This window comes from Anastrepha obliqua, chromosome 2 (assembly GCF_027943255.1).
Source record: "Anastrepha obliqua isolate idAnaObli1 chromosome 2, idAnaObli1_1.0, whole genome shotgun sequence".
Taxonomy (NCBI): Eukaryota; Metazoa; Arthropoda; class Insecta; order Diptera; family Tephritidae; genus Anastrepha; species Anastrepha obliqua.
In genome coordinates this window covers 104,335,242-104,357,896 of record NC_072893.1, presented here as the reverse complement: position 1 = coordinate 104,357,896, position 22,655 = coordinate 104,335,242, and the positions used below count along the sequence as shown (strand labels likewise).

Below are 22,655 nucleotides of genomic sequence, written 5' to 3'. Positions count from 1 at the left end.
GGCTGTGTTTTTCAATGAATAGAAAGAGCAAAGAGCGGAATGCTTGCCGAAGCAACAACAAATATATGTATGCTTAGAGAGCGCCTGGCGAGTGACGTGGAGAGCAGACACACCAGTATGGCGGCAGCACATTGCTGGTGCTGGTTCACTAATCGTTCGCTTCATAGCGAATGAGCAGCGTAGCAAGCGTTTAGTTTTATTTTCTACCCCCAACGAGTCAGTTCATATGATCAATATAGTCAATACAATCCTTTGGACTATGTCGCGCAAAGTAGTAAAAGCGTTATACTTAGTAAATAAATAAATCGAAATGAACCACTACATTGACATTGGCAGAGCTTAGAAGAACAGATTAAAGAAGAAACAGAACTGCCAGTGAACGAGTAAAATTGGGAGAAAAACGTAAGGAAACAATCATACTTCAACAAACATAGGCGAATGCAGGAAAACTCAAATCAGACGAATACGAACGAACACGATGTTATGGTAAAGCGAAGTTAACTTGACTAAAGGCGGTATTGTATTGAAGCGTAAGCAGCGACGTTGTTGTGTTGTATTCGGCAGGAAAATTTATGCTGTCTACTGTGGCAGAGGTGCTGCTTCTAGTTACGTTTGACTTTTATGGCAAATAGTGAGTGTAGTTGATTGGTTTGCGCTTGCTTTGACGCCGCGATCTCACGTGCGCTTTGGACCTCACGCTCTTTATACGTTTGTCATTTATTTAATTCCGTTTTTGCCGTGCTCTTCGTTTGATGGTTCCATTTTATTTTCTTTCGTATTCTTGCTCAGTTTTCATGTCATGTCCGCTGTTCGCTCATAATATTCAAGTTTATCAATTTATCTGTATTTGCGGCAATACGTCGTGTGTGCATTTTGTGTTATGTGCGTGTGTAGAAAGACGTAGAGAAGAAAAATAAACGGCAGGCGAGGAAAAGTTTAACAAATACTACATCATTTTGTATTGCATGTGCGAATAAATGCAATGCAATAAGTTGAAAAAGTGGAAAATTAAAGTGAAAATCGGTAGTTAAATTTGCATTGTATTTTGCGAAAGGGCAAAGAAGAAATTTGCACATTAAGTTCGTACGTTCCATAGAGTGTTGTTCGGCTCGGATGGCCTCGGCTCACTCGTCGCGAGTTAGCGTTGCAAGAAAAAGCAAAAGCATTGGTGTGTGCGCGTGTGAATAATGTGCTGAGCGTTGTTATTCAGTGAGTTTTGGAACGGTAGGTCATTAATTTTAAATGCAGTTATGGTTGCATGAAATGTTATTCGAGAGAAATTTAAATTAAATGGTTGAAAATTAAGTAAAAAAAAGAAGTTAAATGTGAAAAGAACATATTTCGGCAGAAATATTATATGGGTACGACATCAATGCGTTATTGTGTGTGTAGTGCAAAATTTTACTAGGACAAAAACGGTGAAGAAAATCGTCAAATGCAATTTATTTGTATGAAGAGAAGAGAGCAGAGGTTGGAAGAGAAGATTGAAAGTGGTACGAGAAAAATGGCGAACACAAAGTCGCAGCTGCCATCGAAAGACTTGGACTGCGAAGAAGAATATTTGACGTTCGGCAATTTCCGCTTTTAGATTTTGCTATGTTTCCTCTTCTCCGCTTTTTAACTTTGTTTGTTCTCTTTTATTGTTTTATCGTGCGTGGTTTTTTACGTATCATTTGGTGTACGTTTAGCCCGAATGTGATAATGGCGGACGTTAAAACAAAATCGGCGATTGAAAAGTCGTATATCAGCAAACAGCAATTGCTGGGTTATTGTGGCGAAGTACGATGACGGTGACAACACCGGCGAACATAGGAAGAAAATGGCGTTCTCTGCAATTACGCTAGCCTTTTTTTTTATCGCGCTCCTTTTCGCTACTGTTTATTTCTTTCTATTTTTTTCCTTCTTGTTTATAGATACTTATGTACAGGAGTATGGTTCCTAACAATACTAATCTACTAATGAACTCTAATGACTTCTGAATCCTTATATTGAAATTATTATTCATATGCACGGAAAGGTGCAGTGTTAATGTTGTGTATTTTATACTATTGGCGATGAGCACTTGCTCGTATCTGAATATACAAACACAGCTGACAATTTGGCAGTTATGTTCTGTAAGCTGATATGAATCGGAGCTGTGCCAATAGTTTAAAGCTTGTTTTTTACTACTAATAATGAAGTGCGCTAGTGGGAAAATGTTTTTACAAAATGATTTCCCGTTCATACGCTTTCATCGAAGACACTTTGTCGTAATGCCAAGAACTTTAACAAATTCATGCTGGCGGGCTTTGATAAGTTTGGCTGTCAGTTTTAAGTTGTTCAAGCGTAAAGAGTTTTTTAAGGATAGAGTTTTAATAATTTAGGAAAGAAAGTTTAATATCTTACTATGCAATTTCTTTGTAGTGGGAGCAGAAGGTAAGGGCGGAATGGTAAGCTGACTTCAGAATGAGAACCTCCGATTTTGGTAGGAACTTATACCACTCGCTTCTCAACTATATTGTTTTATAATAGGGGCGGTCCGATGTTGACAGGCTATCATTCGGTTTATTACTCAAGAGTTCTATTGTTGTTTTTTTTTTTTTTTCATTTAAATCAAAAGTACATCCAAAGTACATTAAAATCACAGTAGTAATAAAAAAGCAGTAATAGTAAAAAAGTTGAAGTCGTAGAAAGTATTAAATAAAGAAGTAGTAGTAGAGGTAAGCATTGATTGAAGTTAAAGAATGAATTATTGTAAATCTATTATTTGAGGTAAGAGTTATCTCTTGTGGCGGTAAAGTTAAGTGCCTACCCAGATAGTTGAATTAGACATTGCTGTACATTTTAGTGTTCAGTAGTCTCAGTTATATCCTGAGCAGCCATAATCGTAAGCATAGAAACAGGCCATTGGTGGAATTTAACCGCATATATTCAGTAGAGTAATTGAAAGGTGTAACAGGATAAAACATTTGCTATGAGTTTTTGACCAATAGTGCTAAGTGGATGTCATTGTATCTCTGACTTATAGATGACTGACTTGGAAATATAGTGCGGATGAGAAACTACATATAATTGTAAATATATTTTGTTTGATTTAATAATTACTAAAATAAAAATTTCATGAAAAATCAAACAAATCATAATTTACTCCCTTAAGTAACATTCTGTGGTAATTTTCAATCCCACGCTCATAAAAAAAAAATAAGTTTACAGTAGATTCTGTTTTTATGCGCTAGATACGTTCCGCAAGAAACAGCATAAAACTAGCTACCAGTTCTATAGTAAAACTAGATACGTTTCAAAAGTGCTAAGAACCACATAAATCTGAATTAGTGTAATAAAATCGCATAAAAAAGGGTACTAGTCCCATATTATAACTATAGATGCGTTCCATAGACCGCTTGAATCTGAAATAATTAAATAAAATGACATAAACAAAAAATTGTATTTTTGAAAATTATATCTTTATTTAAGAAACGTCAGAATCGAAAAATAAATTTACATCGTCAGAAATAGAATCACACAATACCCGCATGTTGCGCATTCGTTTAGGATTTGGCGTAAATTCACTTTCGTCACTTGAGGATATGTACACGTCTGATCAGATAGTGATGCAGGCGGTTCCATATTTGTAGGGTTAGCATTTCTGGTGTAATCTGTGATGAGTTTTTGCTTAGCTGGCTTAGAATCTTGTTTATATGTACAATTCCCGATAGGTTGACATGCATTTTTTAATTTTTTTTAAAAACCGCACTATTTCAAACCCGCATAAAAACAGAATCTACTGTATATTTAAATTTTTTTTTTTTAGAAATGATGCCGGCATCCCATATAAAAAGCTTTTACCTAATGCAACATTTTTTTCAATCAAAGTGTAAATTAGTAATTTCCCTAACACACAAATTCTTCAAATTTGTTTTCGCTTGCTTTTGGTTGGCCTTCCTTTTTTTCGTTTGTTTTCGGCACGTTCTGTTTTTTTTTTTTACCCCTTTATCAAAAATTAATGGGACAGTTAAAGATAATAACACATAAATTCTACAAATATGAAAAACAAGTAAATGAGTGGAAAGTAAGAAAAACAACGCAGGATTTATTATCACACAAAGCAATTCATTTAATTCATTTGTTTAACTTAGAAACCAAAATATTCACTGATTGACTCACTAAGCAAGTAACTTTGCACACAATCGATTGTTTATTTTCTGTGCTGGCGTTCCTCAAAACAGCCGATTCGGTAAATTTCACCAAAAAATAAAATAGGATAGGGGTACTAAAATGACAGCACCTTTGTATCCTTTAAGTCGTGTTTGTGGCCCATTTTTACTTTGTAGTGATAGCAAACACAATGTGGAAAATACAAAAGGTGGCGCCATCTCGCTACCGCTTATTCGTTCTCAATTTGAGAAACATCAACACTGAAAATAAACTAACTTTTATAGGCAAATGTATTGACGTGCAGGTGGATGTGTGTACGATTTATTCTACATTATTAGGTTCATTTTGTTTGTTTATTGTCTGAACTCACGTCACGACTCATTAGGAGGGGCAATTTTGTATTCTAGCATTCTTGGCTAGTAACCCACATGTGATAAATAAAAGTAAAGTTGCTAAAAACGTAGTAACGCAGGCTAAAGCGTTCTCTCGATAAAAAGCATTCTCCCGCCCGGCACACATATTTGCGTAGATACTTACCTACAGGGACATTAGCAACATGTACCCAAAAATACGGGTGACCTCTGCCCGAAGGTAACGAATTTGTATCCGGTCAAGGGATGTCCCTACAATACCATTCACCAATAATTTATGTGTAATGTTTTGTGCTGTGACTCAACAACAGCAAGGAAATATTTACGTGGTAAATTACCGCACAACTGAGCGGCGTATACGCAACATTATGTTTCCCCTCCTAATTGTAAGAAGAAAAATTAACAGACGCAAGTATGCAAGCACGCGAATATGTCTGCAATACATACATGCATATTATAACTCCTGGTGACGCTCAAGCATGCAGGTCCAGCAGGCTTATATATATGTGCGTGTGTCGGGTGACACTCGTACTTGCTTCGTGTCACACATAATTGTTGTCGGCTTTTGAATGATGAAAATCAAAAATTTTAGATATTAGCGTCAAGCACCCAACACGCACACATATAAGCTGCACGACATGTATGCTTAAGCGTCACCAGGAGCTATTAGAGCCTTGCACGAGCAATTAAAACAGTAACCTGCTAGTTAACAACCACGCCGATGCGCCGAGTACGCGCTACATAGAGATACATTCGGCATCGTGACATTGCCGATTACTAACAAGTACTGATAAAGTCGAGGCCTGTTAATTTCATCGTTGTTTTTATTTAATTCTTTTTTTTTGGAGCCGCGTGCACTTGCGCACAAGGGTAATATAATTTTGTTCACATAATTGATATATACCAAAATGCTTAGAATGATGAGAGGAGCCTTACTAGTCATACCTATCAACAACCACGCCCATTTCCCTTATAATAGTAGTGATATTTGCGTTATAATTGAAGAAAAATTACTCAAGTTTTGAGGTATCGTTTCACAATATTATTGATCGATTATTATTACTGAGATCGGTTTGATGCCAAAAATTACCTGAATTACAAAATTAAATTTTAGAAAAATTTCCAAACAAAATTTTATTGAAATATGCGCGGGTATATAAAAATCAATGCGAACCTTATTTAGCACTTTTTGGTTTTTTGTTTGCTTTTACTTTTGTTATTTTCGAAAAAGTTAGGTCATGTTTACGTAATGAATTCTGTTAAGTATTATTAAAGGTACTCTCACTAATTTCATTACATTGGCGGTCTGTTGGTAGGTAGTTCGAGAAATGTGTTTTACTATGAACAATCTTTTTGACTTATTTCTACATAGTTTGGTAATGCTCTTGCGCACCATCTGTATTACTTGCGAATTAGCTTTGTTTCATCCTTTAAAAATATAATATTTGTGACTGTAAAAATAATTAACTTACTTTTATCTTCACTTTTTGTTATTTTAAATGTAAACTTACCGACCGAGCATCAAATGCCAATTATCAAACAGCTGATTGGTAATTTGACAACTAGCGGTCGAACGTAAAATTGCCTAATAACGAAGCAACGGCATCGGTGATTTAGTGAAAGTACACTGCAGACTCTTAATAAGATAAATTTTAACACTACCTTCAGTATTAGAAACTGACCAGTTACCATTGTGTTCCCAAGACAGTCATATTAAGTAATCAGAACAAGCTGCCATTGTTGTTTTTTTTTTTTTTTTTGTTTTTAGGGATTTTGGTTTCCAAATTCATGTGACTGCCATTGTTAGTAAATATTATAAATTTTATAATATTTATATTTTCGTCATACTAACAATATCTACCTTTATTTTTCGTTAACTTTTGAGGGATTGAAAATGAAAGAATAGTAAATAATTATAATAAGATTATTGGGTATCTTCGAGTGTATTTCTGCCACGAAAAGTCTCGTCATACATATCATCTACCGATAAGAAACCTTTGAAATGTGGTGCTTTACAAAATGATGAGAATAAACTGGTACTGACAATGTATCAAATAGGATGTAAAACTCAAGAGACATGCTAACGGACATAAAAAGAAGAAAAGTCCGTTATTTCGAACTTGATACCAGAGGCAACTACTGCAATATTTTACAACGCGTGATACATGGAAAAAATGAGGGACAAAGAGGAATTGGCAAGAAAAAAATTTAAATTGGTGAACTCGAATTTAAATCACATAAAGACGATAATCTCACGTTGATTTTTTAAACGCTTGTGCCTCAAATTCCTCATTTGCCTCCAGTTCTTTGGTTCTGACTAGAGGGTATTTGTAATTTAATAACAGTAATTTTCAACACATTGCTATAATCTGGCGTAGTTATTAATGATTAGAAACTAATTGTAACCACGCCAATGCACAAAAATGGTAATAAAAGCAGTGTTAGGAATTATAGGCCCATATGAAAGAAAGAAAGGTCCTAAGTTGCTAGAATGCATCTTCAAAAATAAACCGTTTTTTAACCTTAAGCAATTAATTTGTATTAATCAGCATTGTTTAATAACTGGTAACATTGTTTAGTAACTCGTAACTCATCTCGCTATTTTTCGTGATAATTGCTTTCCTGATACAGGATATCATAAAATTCTCTTAATTTTCGAAGGCAATTGCAAACCTCCGAGTGTATTTCTGCCATGAAAAAGATCCTCAAACTTAAAACTGTAAACAAGACGCACACCACAAATAGCAGGAGAAGTTCGGCCAAACACCTAACAGGAGTGTACGCGCCAATTATTTATTCTTTTTCTTTCTCATAGAGGTACTCAAGTGGTGTTAACCAATTAGCCGACAAAACCAAAAATAAATGCATGTCAGTTTTGTTTTTGTACCTTCGCTATCACTTTATATGAATTCGATTTGATTATGATTATTCTTCTGTAGTTCCAATTTCTTGTTTGGCTCAGTAAAACTGCCATGACAAAAGTTTGATTAAACGTGAAAATACAATTCAATAAAAAACTTATCTTTTTGGGCTAAAATTTTGAATTACGTACATATTTCACACAACCTGTTTTTTAAGCTGTTAACAAAACCCATCTCCGCTTTAGAAAATTCACTAAAAAATAACAATGTATAATAACAAAATAAGTTGTTTGCGTTTTCCTCATAATTAATAATAATTTTAATTTTTCTCTACAAGTTTGTAATACTACATAGTTCTATTAACTTTTTTCGGTATTTGATCATTTTGTAATTCAATCCCAGTTTCCTAATTAAATTATGAATAAAATACTCAAATCTATTGTACCATATGCCCATGTTCAATTTATCAAATTGTACTTAACTCGGCTTAACTTGTGGTAGGTGCGCTAGTCCTGTCGCAACGTCAAGTGTGTTTTTACCATGCGGCAAGAAGATGCAAATATCTAGAAAACTGAAGGTACTTAACAAGTATGAGTATGTTTAAACGCATGTTTGCATGTATGTTTGTATGTAGTGTAAAAGTGTTAACAATAAGTGCTCTCCCCCACATTTCGATTCATATTAATCATACGCTTGTATGGCAATATTTGTCTCCCTTAACATTTTCGGTGGTTGATTTTTTCGTCTTCTCTGCAGACTCACTGTAAGTTCAACAGAATTATGTTAAGATTCTTGACCCAGCTAACTAAAATCTCATTCGTTGCTTACTTGCTTGTTACTCGTATAAACGTTTAAGTAGTAAAGAAGGGTAATATCGCGCCTTATACGACTTATGAACGTACGTGCCTACTGCGTATACATACATACATATTTTTATGTGTGGTATGTATAATTGTATTTCCATTGCATCTCTGCATGTACGCGTCTGTTATGTTGGTGTACATGCCTACGAGCAATCTGCTTAGCTTTTGCCAACAGATACAGAATTTGATCTTACACTCTGATTTTGTTGTACAACCAATTAAATGGACCTTCAAGCACATTAATTTCGTTGCAGCTTCGTAACCGGTTTTCAGGAGCAAATATGTGTGAACAAGTGTTTAACGAGTTCCTTTTACTCGTTATTATTTTTAACTTTCGCAATGTCTATTCTTTCTTCGTTCTGCAGGATTAACATTAACAAACTTGTTGCTTGCTGTTATTTATGCAGTGAGTAAGCCGAACCTAACCAGCATCCGATGGTAATCGTTAAGTGAACGAAACCACAGTCGTAAAATTTGCGTCTGTTAAGTTTTATTATCTTGTTTGCTGATGTTTCGTTTCGTGCGGATGTATGAATGTGCATGAACGTATGACTGAACTTATCAACTTTTATTTGCGTGTGCGTGTATTGTTGCAAACCGAATTCTCTGTCATCTCCTGCAAACCCTTTATTTATTTATTTGATTTCTTTTAAGGTCTATAATTTAGTAAGGAAATTACAATATTCGTACCTTTGACATATGTAGTTTTGGTATAATTTGATATATTTTTAATATATATAAAATGTAGATGGAGCGCTTTGTCTTGATTTTAATAAAATTGATACCTAAAACATGAAAATTGATAGAGTATCAAATAAGCTAATGGGGAGGGTGTAATAAACGCTGATAGTGTTACAAAGAGAAACTAAAAGCAGCTTTAGCAAACAATCTCAATATGCATCTTTATTAATATCACAGAAGCGAAAATGAATAATCTCAAAATGTTGGTAAGTCTTATAAACGCTGAGTTAGGTAATAAATAAAATTCAAAATCAAAATAGCTTCCTAAATGCTGCAAACTTAAGATGCATTAAAGTATTAGACCGAAAAGCAATAAGGAGGCATTCAATACGACAATTGAAATCAGGCACACATTTTTCCGACAGGTCGTAGATTAAAAATATGCTACAAGTGTTTGGGTTTCAACCATGGCCTTAGCAAAAGTTAAGGTGTGGCAAATGTAATCCAAAACAAAGGCTGAATCTAGACACTAAATACAACTCATTTAAGCATGGAAAGCAAAGCTTAGGATGTTAGTAACTAAAATCAAAAAGAAGGCAACGCTTAATTTTATGCTTTACACCTAATTACGCAATATATACGTTCCCAAAAAATTTTTGTAAAAAGAGAATTAGGTGAAAACAATATTAAAAAATTCCTTTTAGAGTTCACTTAAGAATTGTCTTCGTGCTTACACATTTTAATTTATTAAATATATTACAAGAAAAAAATTATTAAACGGCGAGAGCAAAATCTACTGAGTCTCAGGGACTTTTCGCGAGACTAATTTAAACGCTTTGTACATACGTCAAAATTTCTCACTCAAAAAATTCATAAATATTGAAAATCGTGTTAAAACAAAACAATTCATGTAAAAAAAGATTTTTTTATTTTTAACTCGTGTTAAATCAAATTCGTGTAAAAAGAGCATTAGGTGTATATGTGTTTTGTGGTGGTAAAGTTTACTTTTAAATTTTTGTAAGCTGTAAAAAGCTCCATTCTTATATCTGCTGCCAGTTCGTTGTACTTTTTTTTATTGATAGCGTTGAACACATCTTTTAATTAATAATGTTATTGAGTTAATTTGCAAATAAAATGAATGTAGAGTTGTGATTAAATATTATATAGCCGAGTGGGTTTAGGTGTCATTATCACTTTGATTATGAACCGCCAACTGATAGAAAAAATTTGTTTTGTAGCGGTCGACCCTCGAACGAAAATTGTATATCTCTTCATTTGTATGTTAACATCAACTGGCAAAACTTTTCTTTGAATAAATCGCTGAATGCCGTGTTCAAAATTGGCTTTATTCATCAACGTAATTTCCATCAAGAACAACGCAATCCTTCCAGCACCGCTCTAACATTACAATACCACTTTAGTAGAAGGATTTATCTTTTTCCTCAAAATAGGCCTCGGTTTCAGCGATAACCTCTTCATTCGAGCGTAATTTCTTATCGGCGAGCCTTTTCTTCAGGTCTGCGAACAGCCACTAGTCGCTAGAAGCCAAATCTGGTGAATACGGTGGATATGGTAGCTATTCGAAGTCCGATTCATGCAGTTTTGTCAATTTTTTTTTATTGATTTGTGACACGGTGCGTTGCCTTGAAAGTGAGCAAACGCGGCATCTCCTTTGAACAGCCCTTTCCCATAGTCAAATTATCATGCAATATAAAGCCAACTGGTTCTTTTGATATCTTAACGACGTCAACTAACTCCTGCAAATTCACTTTTTGATCATTCAAAACGATTTTTTGTTTGATTTTTTTTTATGTTTTCTGGTGTTACTGACCCATTTGTACGTCCACTACGTTGTGCATCATCGGTGTCTCTACGACCACGTTTGAAGTCAGCAAACCATCGTTTTATTGTTGTTTCTGATGGAGCAGATTCTCCATAGCACTTCGCTGGAACGGTATTTTTCTCCATTAAGAAGCAGTGCAAAATTAAAACTCGAAAGTTTTCTTGATCCTTTGTTTTTAAAATAACAAAAATAGTGTCGCTCTTTGCACAATAACTCACGAACTAATGAATAGAATATCATAAAATTTTAACAGCTGTCTTTTTAAGGTTAGTACTAATTCTTAAAAACTTTGAGTTCATCCCTATGGTGCTGGACCACTGTACACCCACGCTAGGTCCGAGCGGACTTTTTTTACTCACATTCCCTCAAGGGATGAATGGGCGGGGTGCAACATTCGGCGGCAAGGCATGGCAAACATGTTCACGGATGGCTCGAAGTTGGACGGAAGGGTTGGTGGGGGAGTATTCTGTAAGGAGCCTCCCATCAAACTTAAATTTGGGCTCCCGGACCACTGTAGTGTTTTCCAAGCGAAGGTATCCGCAATTAAGGAAGCGGTAGACTGGTTGCTTAATTCGGTAATTACCGTTAAGGAAGGAAATATTTACTCCGATAGCCAATCGGCAATTAGGGCCTTGGGCTCGCTGTTTGTGCGTTCGAGATTGGTCGGGGAATGTCTGGCTTCTCTCTCGATTGCATCCGAATACTTCATCATCAGGCTCATTTGGGTTCCCGGGCACAGCGGCATAGAGGGAAACTGCTGGGCTGATGAGCTGGCTAGACAGGAAACTTTGGAGACGGTTTCGTCACGAAATGAGAGAATTGGGGTTCCCCTGAGAACCTGTGGTCTGCTCCTGGAAAGATGGGCCTCGAGTCAACTCAGCGAGCGCTGGGCTAGTGCGCAAACGTGCAAGGTCGCGAGGTTCTTCTGGCCACGGGTAGATCGGGGACGCTCAAGGGAACTCCTAAGGCTAACAAAGCCCCAGCTCTCAAATTTGGTGGGCATCCTTACCGGACATTGTCCGTTAGGTGTTCACGCCGTGAGACTTGGGATTGCCTCAAGTCCGTTCTGCAGAAACTGTCTGGAGGACGAGGTTGAATCATCTCAACACCTTCTTCTCAGCTGCCCTGCTCTCGTCTGGCAAATACTTAGACATCTGGGCTCTGACTTTTTCGCTACGCCTGCGGATATAGCCGGTGTAAATATCATAAATTTGGTGAAGTTCATTAGTAGCTTGTTACGGCTAACTACGAACGCAAATCAGCCCCCGTCGGCGCCGTCGTAAAAGGTATGGTCATCATCGTATCTAATCCCAAGGCTCCTTCTTCCTTCCCATCTCCTTTCTCCTCTCCCATGTATGGCACCACAACGGACGAATTTCTTAATATTTGTCCAAGTAAGCCCTTAGCTAGGGCAGTCATTTAACCTAACCTAACCTAAGTTTAGTACTAACTGAAAAAGAGATGAATGCAATAAATAAAACTAGTGCCATCTATGTGTTAGGTTCGAGACTTTTCAGCACATGTGTTATTATATAATATATTGTTCCCTCTACTCCTCACAATACCTTATTCATATCCATATTTTTTTTATCCATTATTATTATTATTTTTTTTCAATTAACCTGATATGATAGCGGGCAGGTCTGAAGTATGTATGCGCGCCTTATCCGACCGTACTTACTAGAGACAAATCCAGAAAAAGTGGTGGCACATCATTTCTGTCTTTATAAAACGACATTTAATGGATTAAAACTATCAAGTTTATTGTAAAGTAAGTGCAAATCTGTATACCAATCATTATTATGTTTGTAGGAAACAAATAGTGAGGGGTTTCTCAATAGGGGCGGGTCCCTGTTGATAAGCCACGGCAACGTCTGTCAAATCGGTTGTTCATTAATCGGTCACTGAGATCAAATCAAGGGCATGCTGTTCGAGGTGATAATACTTATGAACAATTGAATTGCACGGTTATCTCTCGCGGAGGTTGAGGGAATTGGCTGGCCACCAAGATTGTGTTCTGTGGTTATATGGCCTGTCGGCCCAGAAAGATATTAATTTATATTTTCAACACCGTACGAGTACCATATGAAAGGTATACAACTGCTGTGTTGGCCTTCCGTTAAACCCAGGGAAATGGTGAATAGTTCAATTTACTTGGGTATGATAGAAGTAGCCCACTCTCCGTCTTTTATCTCGCGTGCGCGCGTTTTTGATCATAAGTAATTACAAACAAAACTTAACTGGTTACGAAAGCCATAACGCGTTCGTTTCGAATTAGCCTATACTTTTCCATAGCTTTTGATTCTGTCATAAGAAAACAGAATACAAGTAAAAACATTTCTGGATATCTTTTGCATCAATTCACAAACTAACAAATTGTTTATTCTTTTTATTTACAGCGGTTAAACTAAATGCTGGAGGTGAGTTCCAAAAGCAAAGCAGAAAACGCAGCATTGTTTGTGTTAAGGCACAAACGCTTTGAGCGGGAGCCTTTTCGCCGCTCAATATAAACGCATATCCACGTATGTGCGTAAAGTGAGGAATCACTCAGAAAAGATTAAAGAACACACACAGTTTGCTAATATTGCCAGCAGTCTTTAGAGCTCTGAAAAAATTGAAGCTTTAGCTGCGAATAGCAAAAATATAATGTCGACACGTAAAACGTCGGCAGCAACGACAACAGCGGCTGCAACAACGCCACAAGCTGCAACATCAAGTGCAAAGTCGGAAAATGCGACAGCAAAAGGAGCGTCGCCAACAACTACAACAGCAAAGACAATAGCAGTGGCATCCACAAAGACTACTTCATCCACAACAAACACAAGTGCTGAGGAGAAAGCCGAAATGGGGTCGAATGCATCCACTGTCACTTGTGTTGATGTTGAAATGAGTGAAGTGACAGAATCAGTTAATACAAACAAAGAAACAACAAAGACAGACATTAAACGCGCCAGTAGCGAGCCAAAGCGTATAACGAGAAATTCTCCGTTACTACTGGCATCTCCAACACCTTCTAGTGGCGCCAGAAAGGAGTCGCGTAGTAACGAAACTTGTGATTCGGAATTGACAAATAGTGAGAGCGAAGACGGCGGTGGTGCTCCGCGACGATCATTGCCAATAAAAGGGCGCAAATCACTAAAAGAATGTAGAGAGACCAAAATATCTGCCGAAAAGGATAAAACGGAGACTGATAATGCGGCAGAAGTCAATGAATGTCATAAGACGGGAAAGGATGTCAAAGAGAAAGAAGTTAAGGGATCTAAAGAAATTAAAGATTGTAAAAAGAAAGAAGATGGTGAAACAGATGAAAGCACGAAAGACAATAGCCTGGCAAATACACATGTTAATGATAGCACTCATATTCAAGCATCAGCAACAAACAGGCTAACTAGAAAGTCTGTGGCACAGGAATTGGCGGCTAATACCCGAGTAACTCGTAACCGCCAATCGAACACATATCGTCCTGAAACTCCTCCAAACGCCACAACTTCTACATCGACACGTCCTCGTCGTTCCACAGCCGGGAAGAAAAATTCATTTTCATCGGGTGAGCCAGCTTCAAAACGTAAACGTGCCGATGACGAAGGTCCTACAAGTGGAACTACAGAATCCCATGTTATGAAATCTATCAAAATTGAACCGAAAGATGACTTCGAGGTTGCAGAGGATGAGTTGCCTCCACCAAACCATTCGACCGCCAGCAGTAGTAATGAAACTGAGGCTTTGAAAATAAAATCAGAGCCTGTTGAAAGTGACGAATCTGCAACAGATGTGTGCATAACAAGCTCCAGTGTGACGCGAAGTCGTAGCCGTTGGAGTGCACGCAAACCACATCCAACAAGCCTGCAAAATTCCCCAAGCACTCGTGCAACGCGGCACTCGAAAACCGCCTCGCCATCGCCAACTCCTCTAAGCGGTAATACAGTAACGGAAACGAAGCGCAAACGTATCAACGCTCAATCGAATGCACTAACGCGTAGCTCATCACTGACGCTTCTAAAGACTGCAGCAATAACAGGCGTCACCAATCCTGCCACCACACCACTTCATGTACCTGACGACGACTCTAAAGATAGCATGGCATCTTCATCCATAGATGACTTGTTAACGGATATAAAGATGGAAAAGTTGACACCCGATTTGGCTGATGAAATAAATTTGGACAATGAGGTGGATGAAAAACATGTCGGCGCTAGCAGTGCCGTCGCTGTGCCACTCACAGTTGAAACGGAAATGAGAATAGAATCAAAGGATATGAATGTACCCAATGCAATTGATGGCATAAAGGATGTTTTGCCAAAAGCACAGCCAAGCACGTCATTGGCCACTACCAGTAATTCCTCAGCAGCCAATGAAGAAACTGTTAAGGCAGCTTCACTTAGTCCAGAAATGGTGAGTGAAGGGGTGAGTGAAATCAGTGTCAAACAATTCTACAAAAAACCGAAATTCTTGGAAAATAATTTGGGAATTGAAGAAGATCCAAAACTAGGGGAGATTGTCCAAAAAGTGTCTACAGAGAAGGAAAAAGAGCAAACAAGCACATATGAAAAAGATATAATTGATGCAGTGGATAGTGATGGTACTTCAATACCACCTAAGCACAAGGCAGCGAATGATGAGAGTGATGCAATATCGATTGAGAGCGATGAAATAAAAGAAGGTGATTTACGAGTAGATGAAACTCTTGAAGATAAGAAAAATTCATTCACTGAAGATGCCAATAGCTTAAGCACAGAAATTTTGTCACCACTAGTAATCGAGGAAGATGATGAAGTGGATGCTATTGCCGAGGATGTTATAGAAATAACGGAATGTGCGGAAAGTGAAGCATCCAATGGCGACAAAGAAGGCACGAAAAAAGATCTTGAAGACCTGAAAAACGTGGAGGAAATAGATGGCGAGGATGATGTCATAATGGAGGAATGCGAGACAATTTCAATAGATAATCCCACAGTGCATGAAAATATAGTGGACGAGACACACGTTGACGGAGATTTAGAAAATGACTCTGATCATTTGGAGAATACAATTGATTTCGGGGTATCAAATGGGAAAGATAAAAAAATCAAAGAAAAGACTAAAACTGAATGTGATAGTATACAAGCCAAGCTTACAGTTGAAAATGAAAATAATATTGATACGAAAGATGAACTCACTGAGGGTGAAAAGGATGCAAAGGTAAAATGCTTAGTTGAGGAGGAGAAAGTGATAACAAAATACTCAGAAGACAAGCCTCTCCAAATGGACATTGATGGGGATGAATGCATAGACCTAGCGGAGGCCATGGATACTGTTCATTCAGATGAGGAGGATGAAACCAAATTATGTATTGATATGCAGGAAGAAGACAGCCCAGCTGCTAATATGGAGATTATAGAAAACATTGAAGACGATGAGGTTGTTGCAAAAATTGATGCCGAGTTAAAAAAATATGACGATTTAGAGAAGAGCAAAGTCCGAGAAAAAGTAGTACTTGCTAATTCGGCTAACTCCGAAAATAATTTCGAACATAAAGAAATTAAGTTGCCCCTTCTTGGTGATTTAATTATATCAGATTGTATTCTGAAAGACGAAAAAGAATCTATTAGCACAACTGAGAGGCTCGAACAAAATGAGAGCAACCCTGTTGAGATAGCATTGCTTGAATCTGTAGAGGGTGTTGAAATAAAGGTTGGTATATTCGTTGAGTATAGATGAGTTTGTCTTATTTTTATCCATTCTAATTTAAATTTGCACATTTTAGGAATCAAACGATACAGATAATACAGAAAAGGAGACGACACCATTTTCTTCTACAGCAAATTCGCCAGCTAAACCATTAGTTGGTCAAAAGGAGGACGATTCAACATCCATGAAGTCCGGCCAATCGACCGACAGTAGCTCCTGGGTGACGCTTGATTTGGAGCACGATGAGGAGGCATTGCGTCAAAAGGAGCAGCACTTGCAAAATCTAGGACTTTTAACACATAAGGCTGCCGAAAAGCAACGTCAAGAATACATAAAAAGCTCCGCAGCTGCAGAAGCTTCACGTGCCCAGCACCAAAACAGCAGCAGCACTGGAAGTAAACGCAATGGCAAATCGTCAAGCACTGCTGTAGCGCAGGAGTACACCGGTACGTTAAAAACAGTCATTAAAATAAATCGCAATACAAGCGGTGGAAGTCATGCTTCGACCTCGGGGGCTAGTAATGGCCGCAAAAGCAACGGTAATGGCAGTCAACATTCAACGGCTTGCGCTGGTACCTCAAAAGACGCGACAAATGGCGGCACGGTGCGTAGACAATCACTAAAAATGACATTCCAAAAGGGCCGGGGACGCGGTCAGGGACATGCAGACCGCGCTGCTGATCAGCACAGTAATGTGGAGGATGCCTATTACACTATACAAAACGAGGTATTATTTTTAACAATATTCAATTACGTTAAACCTTTTTTAACAAATGTTTTTTATTTGCAGAACGAAGGTGGGCTAAAAGCAGGCAACGCCGGTTCTACGGCGGAGCATTCAAATGTTCAAACGCATGGTAGAAAATCATACAATCGATCTAACACTACTAGCCATTCTACAAATACCGCTACCATTGGTGTGTGTTTTGGATTTAACCATTTACAAAACGCTTTTGCAGTAGTTCAATTTAGTTTTAATTGCTGCAGTCAGTTAGTTATAAATGTATAACCGATATTAACCGCTCCTTAAGTGGGCAAAATAGGGCTTGCTTTTCGCTTCCAGAAATAGGAAAGTGCACTTGCGCTCACATAATTAAGTCTTTATCTTTTCACAATTTTTTTCATGTTTTGGTTATGAAATTCCAAAAAAAGACATGCGACATATAAAAAAAGTTATAAAATCCAAAGCAGATCGTGGATCGCACAGAAATCAATATATTTTACTTTCAACCCGCTTTCTAATAAAGTATTTCTTGGTCTGCGGTGGAGATTTTCGTCAAATTCGCTTGGCACTCAATGTCTTAATTATGGGAGCACAAGTGGATATGCACGGGATTTTATTATTTTCATTTATTATATTGGCTTGATTTTTTCTATTGTTGGGATAGTCACAACCTTAAGAGCCTTTGTCAAAAGTCAGTATGAGACAAGAATATTTCGGTAACTGCGGCGAATTTTTTAGCCAAGTTCAATCCTGTAGTATTGGGCATTTAAACTTAGTTGAGCAGAAGGTTTGTAATTAGAAATAAAAATTAACTGAAAAGCACACACGCTAACAACCGCTATTGCTGGCTTTGCTTTTCTAATAGCATCCACCATAATTTTTTTTAATTCGAAATCTTGCTAAAACACCAGTCCTTGGTTGGTTATAAAACTGGATTTTCCTGTCGGGTAGACCCAACTGTTGAGGAAAAGTTGCCCTTCTTGTTGAAACAGCATAAAACATCCCCAATAAACTTAAAAAAATGTTACCAAAGTGATACAACTTAGCCGATAGCATAGACCGGACTCTCGTGGCAAGGTCGACGTGTATGCTGCTTCACAGCTGTCTAAAGAACGTGTACTATACACGTAGGTGTAAATAAAACAATCGTATTGCGGACAATTTCTAATAGTGTTCAAAGCTCGAAAAAAGTGTGGGCACAAATGTATTCATGATAAAAACAGCAGCGGCTATGGTTCTTAATTTAAAGAAAAAATATTTCCCATTCGGCGTTTTAACGATAAACAGCTCTGACGTCGTCCAGAAGTAGGATTCAGCATTTTTTTAATTGATAAAATCCCAAATATATGCACTTTCATGTATTGCTTTGATGTATTATAGTTGACTATCGCCGACTGTCTCGCACAAATGTCTAACTACTGTGCTTTAGAAATATTTCAACTGTTGTTTCACATTTTTGCATGCACCATAAACAACTCTAAAGTTATTTGCATTTTTAAGTATTTCATAAAATATTACTTTAAACACTTGCATTGGCCTTGGACAACCCATATTATCGCATCTTATTACTCCGTAGTTGCACACACCGAAAATTTTAAGTTGAGCCTATTTGCTATTTTGGTGCTTTTTATGTTAATCTGACCTAAAAAGTGCATAAATACCTACAATTAAATTTAATGTTTTAAACCATTTACTATTTTTACAGACTCCTCACATTCGGAGAGTTACGACGCAATACATCACCATCCCATAGCAAGTACTTCACACAAAAAGGACGAAAAAGAGGAAATACTCATACCTGAAAAGGCGTCGTCATTCAAATTTCACCCTGAACGCATATGCGATGATCAGTGTTTTTACTGTAGCGGCAAATTTGGGCTTTATGATACTCCTTGCCATGTAGGCCAATTAAAATCAGCAGAACGACAGCAAAAGATACTTGCAAGTAAGTAATAGTTTACAATTAAATAGTTTATTTATTTATTTCTTAATTAATTGACATTTTTCACACAGACGAAGAGAAAATAACAGTCGATAGCTGCTTGTGTGATGCTTGTTTCCGACATGTTGATAGGCGTGCGAATGTTCCATCCTACAAAAAACGTGTGTCTGTAACAGGCGGTCTCGTTAATCGCGCTGGCCCATCATCTTCATTAAGTGTTAGGGAGATTGGCGATGCCCCATTGGAAGTCGATGATGATCCCCAGTTTCACAAGTGCTTAGTGCCAAACTGTGCCAATCCAGCTGCACGTTCGCTGCGCCGCAAATGCATACGGAAAAGTGTGAAAAAATTCCTGTTAAAATTTGACATGCCAACCGGTTCAACTTGCGTATGGCTATGTCAGACCCACTATGGCACCGTTATGCAGTGCACAGGATGTGTGCTATGCAAACGACGGCTAGGCAAAAACCACATGTACCACATAACATCGGTAAGTCTACAATTCATTTTACAAAACGAAAAATCTGTGTTAAACTAATACAAAAGCAAAGATCTTTAACTCTCCGTTGGACACCTTTTTTTAAATTTTCGACTAGCCGCCCGGTTCTGGCCTTTTTTCATCCTGTTCGAAGATCTTTTTTAAAAAGTTATATCCATAAATCGATAGAAAATTTATTTTAGGAAGCCATCTGGAAGCTCAAGTCGTTAGCCATAAAGAAATGTGTTAAATTCATATCCAAAATCGAAAAGTGTGGTCAAACCTGGGTGACCAACGGAGGGTTAATGTTCGTTCAACTAAAAGAGTTTGAATTGAATTGACCCTTAAGTATAAAGGTTCTTTGATTAACTGGTTAGCATTTTGATGTAATATCTAAACTGTTGCTTTAGATGATGAAAGCTTGTCAAAGAATATTAAAAACTTGTTGGAATAATCATAATAATTAAAGTATAGAAATATGTCTTAAAAATTACAATGCCCTGTTTTTAGAGTTGTGACTTTAGGATAGGTTAGGTTGTAGCGGTTGTCCACTATGCGACATCCTCACCCTCATGTGATTCCGCATTGGGAACTTGTCCTGTGACTTAAACGATATAAAACATTTTCCATAAAGTAGTAGATGCCGAAATATATAAAAATTAAAATTATGCACTATGGCCTATAGACGATGTTATGAGCCAATTGACGCTGCACAAAAGAGGCATCGTTTGGAATTTCACCAAAAATCTCGAGGACCTGGACTTCACCGATGACACGCACTGTCGAATTGGAAGCCAACATCGCCAAGACGAAGGCTCTGAGGGTCAACCACAATAAAGCAAGACATATAAAGGTTGACGGGTGCCCGGTGGGATTTGTCGAAAGCATCGGCTGCATTCACAACAGACGGCGGAGCAAACGAAGATGTCAACTCCAGGCTAAACAAAGCAAGGTGGGCGTTCGGGTGAATGCATACAGTAGGGGCAAGTTTGCAAATCTCCAGGCGCACTAAACTGCGAATATTCAGTTCATATGTGAAGTCAGTATTGTTATACGGAGTGAAACATGGTTGGTATCCAACACCATCACAGAGACTACAATCTTTCGTCAACAAATACCTCCGCATCATCTGTAGAATTTTCTGGCCCAACACCGTCAGCAACAACGCGCTGTGGAGATCAACGAATGAGAAACCCATCCTATGGCATATCGAATGCAGAAAGTGGCGATGAATAGGTCACATGCTTAGATAGCATCACGAGAATAGCACTGGACTGGAAGCCGCAAGGGCAAAATGTCAAATAAGCACTTCTTTGGTGTTATATGAGTCCACTATAAAGATAAGTTCAAGTCAATGTGTTTGTTCCATTTCCCTGCCTCTGGATTAGAATGGTATGCAGATATGCAGCAAAGGTATTGAGTATATCTATCAACTCTTTAGGGCCAATGAGAATTTTATTTCATTTAAAGACTGACCGTAATTTCTGAAACTACTGAGATGGTTAAAGTTTTTGATGTTTTTCATCTTTTCAAACAAAATCTTGTATATCATAATTTAATAGACTTAGATTTTTTGGAGGTTTGCACTTTGACCTCATGGTCTTTTGTGCTCTCTACTCATCACAGTACTGCATCCAGACCCAGTTCTCTTAATAAACTTAAGATAAAGCTGGGTTGAACTGAGCGTATGTGCCTTTCTTCTTGCTGCAACTGGCTTAGATGTCTCAACCTTCTCTATCAGCGCTATATCACTGCATTCAAAGGGAAGGTGCATTGGAGCCTCCTATTTTAATAACATCATATATTGGTCATTGATACCAACGAAGAAGAACCGATAGCAAACAAATAATTTTCAAATAAAATTTTAATAATAATGGGGAAATTGAGGAAAGGATTTATACTTGTAGATGATATAGAAAAAAACAGAAATGTTATGGAAAACAATTTTCTGGCAAGGGTGTTAAGTTGACAATTCATTTCTAGACATAATTTTATCACAGAACACAAATATCAAGGGTTTCAAAGGCCGTGTGACTATCGGCAGACCGTATTAAAATTCTGTGCAGACCAATAAATCGTTGAATATGAATATAAATCGTCCATTCTGTTCGTGTATCAAAAAGAATGCCTCGAATTTGAAATGCATTTTCCATATTCCAACAAATTTTCATGAAAACACGCAGTTTAAAATACAGTAATTGAAAAAACTTCATTGTTTTTAGTATTTTCTTATCTTTTTATTGCAGTTTCATTGTTTATTTCTAAGCCTTTTAAAAGTTGATTGTAAATATCTTTTATATTTTTAGGACACTGATCGCCTCGAAAAAGCATTGTCGAAGATGGGCATCCCGGTGAAGTTGGGCATAGGCACCGCTGTCTGCAAATTATGCCGTTATTTTGCAAATTTACTAATGAAGCCGCCAGAGACCAACAAGGAACAGAAGGATGAGTTCGTAAGAAACTATCGCAAACGGTGAGCTTCTTAATATAGCACGAGAATTTTAAAGATGGTGGTATCGATCGTAAATCGTCCCCAACGAAGATTGCTGGAAGTGTAAAAGATATTAATGCTATTCGCAATCGCCAGTTAAATCATTAAATGAAAAAAAAAAACTTAACAAATATGCAAATTGTTAAAAGGAATATTCGAAAATAGCTGTAGCAGGGAGGGTATTCGAATAACCGCTAAAAATCCCTATGTCGTTGGAGGAAAATGTACTATATATAATATTAATTGGAACGAATGTTCTCCTCAACCTTTCGACTTTTTTTTTTTTTTTGTAAAATCAACTGATCTTCCGGTGAAAGCCGAATAGTATAACCTCCAAAAAAATTCTATTTTACTTTTGGTATTAAGCGTTGCATTTGTGGAACAACATCAAGACGCACACCACAAATAGGAGGAGGAGCTCGGCCAAACACCCAAAACGGGTGTACGCGCCAATTATATATATATTAGGGCAGGGCGGGTCGATTTAAAAATCGCTCATTGCTCTGAGAAAATCGTATTCTAGGGATCAAAATAAGAAACTTTGCCGAAGGAACCAATCCCCCCAAAAACGAATTCTGATGTCCCCCAATTTAAAAATAT

At 37.4% G+C, this 22,655-nt stretch overlaps 1 protein-coding gene across 4 annotated transcripts in view; it reads left to right on the top strand.

Moving 5' to 3' along the window:
- Nucleotides 1-220: 220 nt before the first annotated feature.
- Nucleotides 221-22,655, top strand: part of LOC129239498 (uncharacterized) — a 28,419-nt gene continuing 5,984 nt past the window's right edge. Inside the window, exons 1-7 of one of the 4 annotated variants that reach the window (XM_054875016.1) lie at nucleotides 221-402; nucleotides 13,153-16,423; nucleotides 16,497-17,147; nucleotides 17,211-17,277; nucleotides 18,850-19,089; nucleotides 19,158-19,576; nucleotides 21,871-22,037. In XM_054875016.1, the coding sequence (XP_054730991.1) occupies nucleotides 13,400-16,423; nucleotides 16,497-17,147; nucleotides 17,211-17,277; nucleotides 18,850-19,089; nucleotides 19,158-19,576; nucleotides 21,871-22,037 (4,568 nt within the window). In that variant the 5' untranslated portion in view covers nucleotides 221-402; nucleotides 13,153-13,399. Of the gene's footprint in view, nucleotides 403-657; nucleotides 1,225-1,272; nucleotides 1,362-13,152; nucleotides 16,424-16,496; nucleotides 17,148-17,210; nucleotides 17,338-18,849; nucleotides 19,090-19,157; nucleotides 19,577-21,870; nucleotides 22,038-22,655 lie in introns of those variants that run through there. The other 3 variants (XM_054875013.1, XM_054875014.1, XM_054875015.1) reach the window with 3 other exon arrangements.